Source organism: Sycon ciliatum, chromosome 3 (genome assembly GCF_964019385.1).
Source record: "Sycon ciliatum chromosome 3, ocSycCili1.1, whole genome shotgun sequence".
NCBI lineage: Eukaryota > Metazoa > Porifera > Calcarea > Leucosolenida > Sycettidae > Sycon > Sycon ciliatum.
Window position 1 is genome coordinate 44,166,052 of NC_088645.1, and position 13,319 is coordinate 44,179,370.

The 13,319-nt window shown below is 46.2% G+C and overlaps 1 protein-coding gene across 1 annotated transcript in view; it reads right to left on the reverse strand.

Annotated features, from left to right (window-relative positions):
- Positions 1-10,374, reverse strand: part of LOC135813121 (E-selectin-like) — a 109,521-nt gene extending 99,147 nt beyond the window's left edge. Inside the window, exon 1 of the mRNA XM_065326338.1 lies at positions 10,031-10,374. Coding sequence (XP_065182410.1) covers positions 10,031-10,106 — 76 coding nt within the window. The 5' untranslated portion in view covers positions 10,107-10,374. The remainder of the gene's footprint in view (positions 1-10,030) is intronic.
- Between the last annotated feature and the right edge of the window lie 2,945 nt (positions 10,375-13,319).

Genomic DNA, 13,319 nt, shown 5'->3' on the forward strand with positions numbered 1-13,319 from the left:
CAACCACCCAGCAATGTCCATAAATACTAGGGGTGGAAAGGTGGACGAAGCTGAAAAAACGGATGCGGGGACCACCCTTTTTTATTCAGAATTTGAAATCTAAGGTACCTAAGACTCCAAAAAATCTGTTCACATCAAAATAATACGATTATGAAATTTGGCCTAAACTATACCCAACCTCTAGTAGCTAAGTGCGCCCATTGGTTGGCAACATTTCCCTTCTTTTCGGGTCGTCATGTAAATGCACTGAATCTAACACCATGCGGAGGCAGGCATAGTGGGATGGTTCCACTTCAAGCCATGCTTGGAAGCGAAAGGATTATTCCACAGTTAATTGTGAACTAGTGGCCTGGCATGAGGGAAGCATGGATGCAGCGAATGGGATTTTCGGTCTTCAGTCACGTTGTAGTAGATCTGATCTACTCACCTTACACCGCTTCAGGAGCTGCATCTGCTCCCTGAACCACAGTGGCTTCGGCCTCCAGCCACCTCAAGCTATCATTTTTTATATCCTTCTACTCCTCATTATGAACACATAGTAAAAAGTAAATTGCTTAAACAGCTTTATTTGCCACTCTGGCCGGTCTACCATAAGCGAATCGATACTATAGGATCGGTACGTTTTGCCCTCATTTTTTGGGGTTGCTAGGAGACAGCTAAAATGGCGCTCTACGCGTAGCTGAGGTCCAAGGCTTTCTGACGATGTACAAAACAACCATGCTTATTGTTGAGGTTCGACCTCAACTAACTGAACTGCTACTGATCTGCATGATATCAGTCGCCATGTATCTGACTTTGCATTGTCGCCACTACCTACGTGTAGTGCACTGTTAGCTGTGTTTTAGTGTCGCGCAGTATCTGCGTGTCACGTGTTTATTGCTTTGCGCGGGCTTTTCCATACTTCGAGTGAGTGGTGAGTTTGTGTGGAGAGAGTTCTAGAGAGAGAGAGTTGGAATGGCGGACATGGTTTTTCGAGTGGTTTTCCCTTTTGCTTTTGTCTTGTAGTATTGTCTGAGATCATGATAGTCTAAGTAAGAGATATCTCAGAGCCCATCCAGTTGTTGTCTAACAGTCTGCGAACGAGCGAGCCCGACTCAACACTTATCATACCCTTTTTGCCCTATCGATCGACTGAAGTTTTTTGAAATTGGAAAAGACGACCATCCGCCATGCGCGCATTTCGAGAATGCGAGTGCATCTCTTGGGGCCGTGTTTGACAAGCATTCTGAGAGCAGTAACATCACCAGTCCAGGCTTGATCTCCCGGGAGGTTTGCAGTGTAGTGTGTTGGGAAAAAGAGCTCCGTTGAGTCCTGCTAGTTCAAACTGAATATATCGTCCATGAATGAAGAAACAAAATTCTCCAAACAGAGAGGAAGCCTTCTTGCTGCCGACACGTCAACAGCGACTGTCACAAGGACTCATCAGGTGCGATCAGCTGATTCGCCTGGCCGTGAAAATCACGGCATGCGTAAGCTCGCGCCTGAGTACTCATCTGAGCGAGAGTGAATCTGACGCGAGCAGCGCTGAGATGAACAAACCGAAACCGCGATATATTGGAATGGGAATTGATGCTGCTGGCGTATCGCCGATGGCGAGGTGTTGGTGTTCAATGGTGGTATTGTATAGAGCCTACATTTCTTGTAAAGATGTAGCCCTTACCTGATTGTTTATCGTACGACTTCAGCTCCATCACGAACTTAGTATGCCCTTCGTGCTGTGATATTCGTGTATTTCATTCGCAATTGTATTTTCTCTCAACTTGAAGGGCTACCATGGGCCCTATCCTTGCCTGGACCTAGTCATATTTGAATTGTCTGGACGCGTTCAGGCATACAGGTTTTGAAAATATATGGTTTACTCATACCTACATCACATGGTTCTTGAGTTATTGCTGGTTGTGTGTACATGTATTTGCGTGACCACCCCGCACATACATTGAGTTAGACCGGCAAAGCACTTATAGTTGTTTTGATCAACTATTCCAATTGTCCGCAAACTTCAACACTCTTGTCATGATCATGAAGCTGATAGACAGGTTAGCACTGTCACTAAAGTACTTTGAGCAACGTGTCACAGAAGGAGAGAAAACGACTCAGTCTGAAACTGTGCTGGGGTAAATGCGTGAGAAAAAACTTGCTTATACAAAATTATACAATCCAGACTTACCCTGGCAAGTAGGTGTGTCATTTAGGGTGCCATTAGAAGTGCAGGTAGCAGTTGTTGGGCCTACCAACATAAAACCAAGATTGCAGCGGAACTGCAAGCTGTCGTTGTACCCGACAGATAATACCGATAACCCAGTTGCAACTTCCACAACGCTGCCATCTTGAAAGGGTGTAACATCACATTGTACATCTGCAAGTACAAGGAATGAAACTTGATGAAAGCAACTTGAGGATTAGCCACAAATCATGTCTGTCGGAATGCAGAGATTATCTGTACTTGTTACTTAGTCTGTAAGAAATCCCTCAGTTTTTTAATTTCATATTGGCTACAGGAATTCGGATGGACACACATATTCCCATAGCGCTGCACATCCGAACCATTTCCGTTATTTTGCAACGTTTCGGCACTTGGCCATCGTCACATAATACGAACAAGGAATGCAGTGGAAGCCACACAGGAACAGAAAATTTATGCAGAGTCTATCGCCAAAAACCTGACGATGGCCAAGTGCCGAAACGTTGTAAAATAGCGGAACTGGTTCGGATGTGCAGTGCTATGGGAATGGGTGTGTCCACCCGGATTCCTTGCACAGATGAAGCTGCAGGAAGCCTCAGCCCTTTTTCAGATATATTATTTGTTATTTCTCATTGAGTGATGATCTTCCACTGATAAGTGACTTACAAAATCGTTTGGGATCCTAGTAAAACATTTATTATTATTGTTTGCATTGGCTCAAACTTTGCAGCCAGGTCGCAGAGATCGTCACCTTGATGTAGGTGTCAAAGTATGTGGGTAACGCGTACACAAAATGCCATGATGAGCGCTCGAAGTTTGACTATGCATTTTGCAAACGCAGACCTCATTCGGTCCACCCTCTTGTTCTTGCCTTTTGGGATCAACATCATTTCCTGTAGATGTTTCCCTCAACTTGCGTTCTCTGCAGATAACACCTCGTTGCCAAACACTGTGTACATATTTCAAAGAACTGCCACGTAATCTTGCCAAATGAGTCTGATGGGCATATAAGTGGTTTGGTTGTTCTGATGGACGCTTTGCCAATTTTGCATCATTCTACAGGTTGCGGCCATGTTGTTTTAATTCTGATGAATAAAACCTTTCAGGAAATGAATGGGTCTGTATTTACAGTCACTTATAGTTGTTTGGATAAACTGTTCTAATTGTACACAAACTTCAATGCTCTTGACATGATCATGAGCCAGCTGATGGACAGGTTAGCACGATCACTGAAGCACTTTGAGCAAAGTGTCACAGAAGGAGAGAAAACGACTCAGTCTGAAAATGTGCTGGGGGAAATGCGTGAGAAAAAACGCAGACAGTTAAAATAAGCGAAATAAATGTTAGAAGAAAGAATCGTCAGGGTTATGACGCTCATCGGCTGTACAGCTTCACACGGCCACAACTTTTTCCCAGCAAGTGGGGGCACTTGGTTTTCATTTTTTCTACACTTCTGCCACTCAGTAGCAACTGCTCTTCAAATCGAGGAATGGATTCGCGTGAGTGTTCCCCGGCAATTGAGCTGGATACGAGCAAGGAGAGTGAAGTGGTGGATGAAAGCTCAGTATCTTTGACTTGCACAACTGCGCCAGGACTTTAGGACCGATTTGCTTAGCTGTATATTTGGACTTTGGCCTTGAGGAGACTTGTGCATCAGTTCATAGTATGGTTTCGTCACTGCATGTGCTGGGGGAAATGCGTGAGAAAAAAACGCAGACAGTTAACCCTTTACCGGTCTACCATAAGCGTACCGATACTATAGTATCGGTACGTTTGGCCCTCATTTTTTTGGGGTCTTGTTGCTAGGAGACAGCTAAAATGGCGCTCTACGCGTAGCTGAGGTCCAAGGCTTTCTGACGATGTGCAAAACAACCATGCTTACCATACAAATTTTTGCCGTATCGATCGACTGAAGTTTGGTGAAATTGGAAAAGACGACCATCCGCCATGCGCGCATTTCAAGAATGCAAGTGCATCTCTTGGGGCCGTGTTTGACAAGCGCTCTGAGAGCAGTAACATCACCAATCCAGGCTGGATGTCCTAGGAGGTTTTGCAGTGTAGTGTGTTGAGAAAAAGAGCTCTGTTGAGTCCTGCTAGTTCAAAAATATATCGTCCACGAATGAAGAAACAAAATTCTCCAAACAGAGAGGAAGCCTTCTTGCTGCCGATACGGCGACAGCGACTGTCGCAAGGACTCGTCAGGTGCGATCAGCTGATTCGCCTGGCCGTGGCGTGAGAATCACGGCTTGCGTAAGCTCGCGCCTGAGTACTCATCTGAGCGAGAGTGAATCTGACGCGAGCAGCGCTGAGATCAACAAACCGAAACTGCGATATCGTGCAATGGGAATTGCTGCTGCTGGCGTATCGCCGATAGCGAGGTGTTGGTGTTCAATGGCGGTATTGTAGAGAGCCTACATTTCTTGTAAAGACGTAGCCCTTACCTGATTGTTTATCGTACGACTTCAGCTCCATCACAAACTTGGTATGCCCTTCGTGCTGTGATATTTGTATATTTCATTCGCAATTGTATTTTCTCTCAACTTGAAGGGCTACCATGGGCCCTATCCTTGCCTGGACCTAGTCATATTCGAATTTTCTGGACGCTTTCAGGCACACTGTAACAGGTTTAATCAAACTTGAAAAGTAAGAGGCCTGGTTGAGCGTGCCTCGACCAGTTATATGCAAAATGTGATAGTATACATGTGGCAATGGCGCCAATGAAGGTGCTAATAGACAGGCGTAAGACGCATGAGGTGCGAGGGAGTGTAAAGTTATAGAGAACGGGGGAAAACTGTTACATCATCCCCCTCCTATGGAGAGGAAGGAGCTTATAACCCAAATGCTCAAGTGGAATAGAGTACAATAAGCGCAAACACGTGCGAGACGAAAAAAGGCTTCGCACTGAAGTAACACAATAAGACGACTGAAACTCCATGCAAATAAAAGTGTAATAAGCTCAACAAATGTGTAAGGTGAAACTAGAAGTTCAACTGCAAAACTCAGCGGGCAGAAGCCAAGGTTTTGTACTTCTGAAGTGGAACAATGTCATTACCAGATTCATCCAACAAATAATGTTCAGGCTCCCAAGTGGCATCAGAGTAGCCTTGCCACTTGACTAGGTACTGAAGCTGATTCTGCCGGCGGCGGTGACTGAGAATGTTCTCCACCACATAGCGGGCATGACCATCAAGGTCCGTGATAGGCGGAGGCGTAGGCTGTCTCCTATTAGGAATAGCTTTCTTCTCGTAGGCACGGAGTGCCGACACATTAAATACCGGGTGACAGCGGCTGGTATGAGGCAACTTGAGCTTGTAGGCATTCGGGCCGACCACATGGGTTATAGGAAAGGGGCCAAACCACTTGGGGCGTAATTTATGGGATGGTCGGTCCCGAGCTTCAGGAGTCAGGAGGAAATCCCGGTAGACCATTACCAAATCTCCCACCTTCAGCTTTCCCTCGACCCTTGTCCGATCTGCATAGAAGGCCTGACGAGCTTGAGCTGCCACTAGCGCATCTTGTGAGATCTTGACCGCGTCTTGTCTTGCTTGCAACCAATCAGCTGAATCTCTGCCTCCCTGAATAGGGTTGAGGAAGTCGGGTGGCGCTCTGGGATTTAGACCGTAATTTAAGAAGAACGGTGTGTTTCCTGTAGATGATTGAGTAGCGCTGTTGATAGAAAACTCACAGAGAGGTAGGAGCATATCCCAGTTATCTTGTTTATGATTTACAAAAGCCCTCAGCACATCCTCTACTATTCTGTTTACTCGTTCAGTTAGGCCATCTGTCTGAGGGTGATTGGCAGTACTAAATGCTAGTTTCGTTCCTAAGCGATCAAACAATTCCTGAAAAAATGCTGCCGTAAATCTTGGATCACGATCACATACAATACTAGAACTCAAACCATGAAGTCGAAATACATGTTGAATATACAGATCAGCACTTCCTTTAGCGTCAATAGTAGAGGAAGTAGGTGCTAAATGTACACACTTTGTCAAGCGGTCTACAAATACATATATTGCATCATGACCTGTATCGGTCCTAGGCAAACCCATGATAAAATCCATCGAGATATCCGCCCACGGTTGACTGGGCACTGGTAAATTCTGCAAGAGACCAGTTTTTAGCTGGCCGCCTTTAACTCGTTGGCAGACGTCACATGACTTGACAAACGCCTTTACATCCAGTCCCATTCTGGGCCAATAGAAATATCTAGCGAGTCTGAAATAGGTGCGATCTCGACCGGGATGCCCCGCAGTCACACAGTCATGGTATTCTTGAAGCAGGGCGAGTCGGAGTTTGCTACTCTTTGGAATGCATAACCTGTTCTGTGGTGAAGATCTGAGATAAAGATAACCGGGTGTTCCATTTAGAAGGTAATGGTCGTGCAGATTGTCATGGCTTGAATTTTTCAGTCTCCTGATAATGGGAGCAAGATCCTTGTCGCACTTGTAACCGCTGACAATTAACTGCGCTAAGTCTGGATTAATCTCTAGGGTATGCTCAATGGCATTCAACTGAATGTTAGGAGGATAGGATGACCCGCCTATTTCAGAATCACTGAACAGATCTGGACGGCGTGAAAGCGGGTCGGCAATGTTTTTCTTTCCTGGTTTGTGAAAGACCGTGAAGTCATAGTCAGCTAAAAACTCTACCCATTTTGCCTCACGCTTGGTGAGAGTCGGTTTGGTTCGTAAATAGACAACACCCATATTATCAGTCATCAGGTCAAAGTGGCGAAATAGATAGATTCTCCAGCACTTTAATGCAAATACCACAGCCAACGTTTCCCTCTCGGCCGCAGTATAGTTGCGTTCTGCAGCTGACAGTTTCCGACTACAATAGGCTACGGGATGCAAATCCATATCTTCTCCCTGCTGCAGGAGCACACCTGCCACGGCAAAGTCACTTGCGTCAGTTTCTACCGTGAAGCTTTTCTCAACATCGGCCAGTTGCAACACTGGCGCCTCGAGTAATGCTGATTTTAGAGACTCGAATGCCTTCTGTCTAGCAGCGCTCCATTCAAAGCGTGAATGTTTTCCGGTGATTTCTTCTAATGGACGAGAGATGGTCGAGTGTCGATCTATGAACCTTCGGAAATAGTTTGCAAAGCCAAGAAACTTCCTCACATCAGTTACTGACGACGGAGTTGGCCATGTTTCCACAGCACTTATCTTCTTGGGATCAGGGGAAATTGATGTGCCGTTGATTTTATGCCCCAAGAAGAGAACTTCTCTCACGCCGAATTCGCATTTAGACTGTTTGCAATACAGCTCGCTATTTCTAATAGTTTCTAGAACTGTTTGAAGATGATGCAGATGATCTTCCCAGGTCTTGCTAAAAACTAGAATGTCATCCAAGAATACTACAACGAATTTTCGGAGATGGGGTTGCAGAATAGAGTTCATGAGTGACTGAAAGGTTGCCGGGGCATTAGTCAGCCCGAATCCCATGACTCTAAATTGGAAGTGGCCGAACGGCGTATTAATGGCCGTCTTAGAAACATCCGAGTCTTGAATTCTGATTTGATTGTACCCCGACCGCAAGTCCAACTTGGAGAAATATGCACTGCCCTGGATCGTGTCGAATATGTCATCAATATTAGGAAGACAAGCTTGGTTTTTGATCGTAATTCTATTCAATTCTCGCCAATCGCACACCATTCTCAGAGTACCATCCGACTTCTTCACAAAAAACACGGGTGCACCGTATGGCGACTTACTTGGCTCAATGAATCCCTTCTCAAGTAATTCTGACAGCTGTGACTGGAGCTCGTCCATCTCTGGTTTCGGCAAGCGGTAGGCGGGTCGAGACGGTGGTCTGGTTCCATCTTCTATCTGGATTTCATGGTCGATTGGTCTCTTCGGTGGAAGCTCATTCGGCAGCTCGTCTGGAAATAAATCCTGGTACCTCTTGAGCAGGTTCTGGATGTCCTGTTGCTCTGATTCCTGGAGTTGTGCCCCGGAACGATTCTCCTCGTTTGCAGCAGTGACCCATGCAAGAAACCCCTCGGCTCCACTCCTCAGGGCATGACGAGCTTGTCGGCCACTGATAAACATGCTTTCCACAGATGGCCGGTCGGCTGTCGGCGGGTTAGCTGAAGGCAATTTGGCAACAAAGGGCTCAACGTCCAACTGAACTTCGTTCGTACGGAAGTTGATACTGGGGTTGTTCCTTGTAAGCCACGGCTTGCCAAGAATAGCGTCGTAGCGAGTCAGGGGATACACAGTAAAGTGCTGTTCCTCACTGAAGCCCCTGACTGTCACCTTTAGCGTGCGTGTGGAAATCTGCGGGACCTCGCTGGTCGAGCCGTCCGCCAATGTTACGCTCAGCATTTCTGAGCTTGCATCCGTGTCAAGATGATGCTTTAGAACAAAACCGCCTGCAATGAAGTCATGCGTCGAACCGGAATCTATCAGCATCACTGCATGGCGACCGCCGATCTTTCCCTGTATGCGCAGTAGGTCGTGTTCAGGTTCATTGCCGACGCTGACGTTGCTGACATGACACCTTTCTGCAACGGGACAATTTCCTACAGCTATGGGTGTCTCTGGCTCCGTAGGTTCCTGGAGAGCAACGTCTTCAACCTCCAGAGCTCCGAACCGGTTAGCGACTGGTACCGGCGTGGGTGCTTGGGTCGTCGCCAGTAAGCGCACCTCCTTTCTTACTGGCGACCAGCGTTTGGGTAGCGCTGTCCACCCTCAGTACAGTCTTTAGCGAGGTGGCCTGGCTTCCTGCAAGCAAAGCAGTGTCCCATTGCTCGCAGTTGGACACGCTCTTGGTCCGTCAGCTTGCGGAGGCCCTGACCACGGAAGCTGGGCACGGAACGCGACTCTCTACTGGCTGGTGGCCCCGACGCCGGTGGCCCTGGCGACTGCTCCACGGTGTTTGCTGCCATGACAGCTTGCTCCAGAGTACGTGGATGCTCACGCATGACCTGTCGCTGGATGTGCGGCGTAAGACCCCTGACGAACAGCAGCGCTCTGGTGTGGTGGTCGATTTCCGGCACTTGCAGGCTGAGGCGAGTGAAAGCAGCAATGTATGCGTCCAGCGACCCGCGCTGCGCTGCGGAAATTAGTCCCATACGCGATGTTTCCTCGTTGTGCCGTGGTCCGTACACATCGCCAAGTGCCGCTTTCAGAGCAGGCCAGTCGGAAAACACTTGGTTAGCTTCCAATGCCGCTATCAACCAAAGACGAGCGTTTCCAGTCAAAAATCCTGCCGTGTAGTCGACCCTCTGTGCCGCATTTGGGAGTGCCAACGACCGTAGGGCCATGTCCATTGTAAACGTCCATTCTTTGAATGTAGCGGAATCTCCTCCAAACACAGGTGGCTCTTTCGTAAGGCGGGGTGTTGGCTGCCACGGTTCCGAGTTCGGATGTATCGTTCGGTTTCCTTGGCTAACGCGCTGAGCGGTCTTGATATCGTTTATCAGCCGAACGACGAGTACGAGGAGCGTAAGCAGAGCGACCAGAACACCTGCCCTAAGCAGAGTAGTAACCATCCTCTGCTACCAGTGTAACAGGTTTAATCAAACTTGAAAAGTAAGAGGCCTGGTTGAGCGTGCCTCGACCAGTTATATGCAAAATGTGATAGTATACATGTGGCAATGGCGCCAATGAAGGTGCTAATAGACAGGCGTAAGACGCATGAGGTGCGAGGGAGTGTAAAGTTATAGAGAACAGGGGAAAACTGTTACACACACAGATTTTGAAAATATATGGTTTACCCATATCTACATCACATGGTTCTTGAGTTATTGCGGGTTGTGTGTACATGTATTTGCGTGACCACCCCTCACATACATTGAGTTAGACCGGCAAAGGGTTAAAACAGGAAAAAAATCCTTACGTCTTTGACAAACAAAAGGTAATTTGCGCCAACACTCCGTGTCATCCCATTTGCCAGGATAATGGGCATTAAACATTTGTAGACAGTCACCATTTCCGTTAGGTTCATTTGTCGCAAAGTTCTTCCAAGTTACTTCTCCAGAAGAAGATTGCCATTTGTTATTGTTATCTTGAAAGATTCCCAACCAGATTGAAGTCGACGGGTAAAACCTATGCAGGCAATCATTTTCAGCTGGATTCCGGGGCCAGGCGATTTCCACACCCTGTGAGGATTTCTGGCAACGCTGAGTTGCTTGATAATGGACCTTCTGAGATGAAACTACCAAATATTCCAAATCGGGCACATTATCACAACGCTGCCAACCTGCACAAATGCAAACCAAGTTCAGAAAAATGGTACAAAACAATCAGAACAAGTCTCTTTAATAACGTGATGAGTGGTAAACTTGTTTAACCTTTAAATACCCACAAATATTTTGGATGTTCATGTTAGTTTGGATACTTGTTTAGTCTTTGGAATGTGATACTATTTCCGCAGCTAAAACACCAAGGAATACAATAAGCACCGCTCCAAGTGTATAGGAAGAAGGAATGTTGGCCATAAATGGCAATGCAATTCCCCAAGCTACAATATAAGGTGTAAGTACCGTAAAGTATCGCCGGAGCGCCCCGTCTCGCAAAAGCGCCTCACCTTGATTTTACAGGCAAGGGAAGAACATCGTACGGCAGAATGCAATTTAGTTTGTCTGATGTGAGAACCTTCGTGTACTAAGGTCACACTTGCTATGCTTTTATGTGGAGCTAGTAGGTAAAATGAGTACGGATTGACTGCAGCCTAGAAGTTGCTATCGAAGAGCATAATAAAGGCTATGGAAGCACTTAGTAAGAGATTAGGATACTAACAATTGAGATTAAATGGGGGGGGGGGACACGATGTATCTGTAATACTACATGACAATTACTCAACTGTACGGAGAGGGAGAGCAAAGCAATCAGCAGAAACTCGAACTACTCCCTATAGGCGTATGCTACACATGCATGCTTAAACTCAGGTAGGCGGGTAATTGTGAGGACCTCATCAGGGAGAGCGTCCCACAGCAGAGCTTCAGTAACAGAACATCTCTGCTGACCACAGCGGCTACAGTTTGCCTGGCTTAGTTTGCCATTTGACTGCTGATGGCGGGCAGGGGTGCCTACAGTACATTCATTGGAAACTGGTTCCCTAACTTTTTGGTGCCTCCCGCACATAGTTGTAGATATCATGAAAACAACATTACATTCTGCATTGTGTCACCCGTGCAATTACGCCTTGCCACATTTGAGGCCACAAAAGTCCAAGTACAGGGAAATATAAATTGAGCCAGGTCTTGCAAAATTAGGACAGTTATGCCTTGGCAAAATGTATGGATAAGCAGATCCAATTCTCTCTCACACCTCACATTTGCAACAGCAAAACCACAGTGCAGGGTCGGCTGCGGACAGGGTCGGCTGCGGACAGGGTCGGCTGGGAACAGCCACATTGCCTTGTTTCAAGGGGAAAACATAGTTGCCAGAATTTGATGCAAAATGATACAGCAACAGTTAGTGCAGAATGACCACCCAGATAAAAGAAAAATAATAAGCAACTAGAACTTATAAAATCAGCAGTGCAGAAAGATACAGCAAGGAAACCACCGCTTTCACAATCAGAGCAATTATATATATATGCTCTGTGCTGCGCTGATGAGTTCAAAAAGAACGAAACAGCATGCTGTCCACAGATTGAGTATATATATATATATATATATATATATATTTAAATAGAGAGGTAGGCGAACAAAATTTATATACAAACAACAAGGTTGTCAGTTTCATAATACCAAAAGCTTTTCACCCATTTTCATCAGTGGTTACATGGGAATGAGCAAGAACGAAAACGAAGCCAGAATTTATACTGGGGGTAGAGAATCAGCAAGAATATTCTTACGCGCCTCAAGTTCACACTACACTACCATAAGAATGTATGGAGCAGTGGAAAAATGCGGGAAACAACACATGAGGGGAATGCAGTACCACAACAAACACGTGATAAAGTTGTCAGTCCGGTTGCAGCTTGAACAGCCGTAGCACCTTGATGTGCTTCTTTCGTCGACACAGTTCTGGCCTCAAACTGCGAATGTACAGCGCCTCCAGTGTGAATCGGTGCGCGCTGTTTCGGGCTCGTGTGATCACACTGAAGCTGCTGTTGCGTTCCTGTGGGATGCATTCAGGCTGCGCCTGCAAATGCTTTGTGATGGCGCTATCACTTGTTGCCACACGTTTGTCAGGCGGCTTCTTGTACAGCTTGTCTGGGATATGCTGCTTGATCCTTTCCGAGAATCGCTGACATGTCTCACCAACGTTGGTGAGACATGTTGGTGAGACATTTTTCCACTGCTCCATACATTCTTATGGTAGTGTAGTGTGAACTTGAGGCGCGTAAGAATATTCTTGCTGATTCTCTACCCCCAGTATAAATTCTGGCTTCGTTTTCGTTCTTGCTCATTCCCATGTAACCACTGATGAAAATGGGTGAAAAGCTTTTGGTATTATGAAACTGACAACCTTACAACAAGGTTGTAAGTTTCATAACACTAAAATCTTTTCACCCATTTTCATCAGTAGGTACATGGGAATGAGCAAGAACGAAAACGAAGCCAGAATTTATACTGGGGGTAGAGAATCAGCAAGAATATTCTTACGCGCCTCAAGTTCACACTACACTACCATAAGAATGTATGGAGCAGTGGAAAAATGCGGGAAACAACACATGAAGGGAATGCAGTACCAGAACAAACACGTGATAAAGTTCTTGCTGATTCTCTACCCCCAGTATAAATTCTGGCTTCGTTTTCGTTCTTGCTCATTCCCATGTACCTACTGATGAAAATGGGTGAAAAGCTTTTAGTGTTATGAAACTTACAACCTTGTTGTTGTGTGTATATAAATTTTGTTCGCCTACCTCTCTATTTATATATGAGCCAGGGACTATAGAAACCGCCCTACGACGTTTGATATCAAAATCAAGTTATGACGTTTCAAAGTCACGCGACTCAAAGTAACATTAGTTACGCGAAGCGCAGAACTCGTCACTTTTGTTTTGACAAGACTCCAGAGCTGTCCTCTTGTTAGATGTTCGGGGAAGGATTCCGAGCTCGAGCGATTGTCGAGTAACTCATGAGGCTCTACTTACTGTGATTGATTATGGCTACAACATCTAGTAGACGACGCAGCTCGATTCTGTGTGGAGTCGACTATTCTCTGATGCGAAG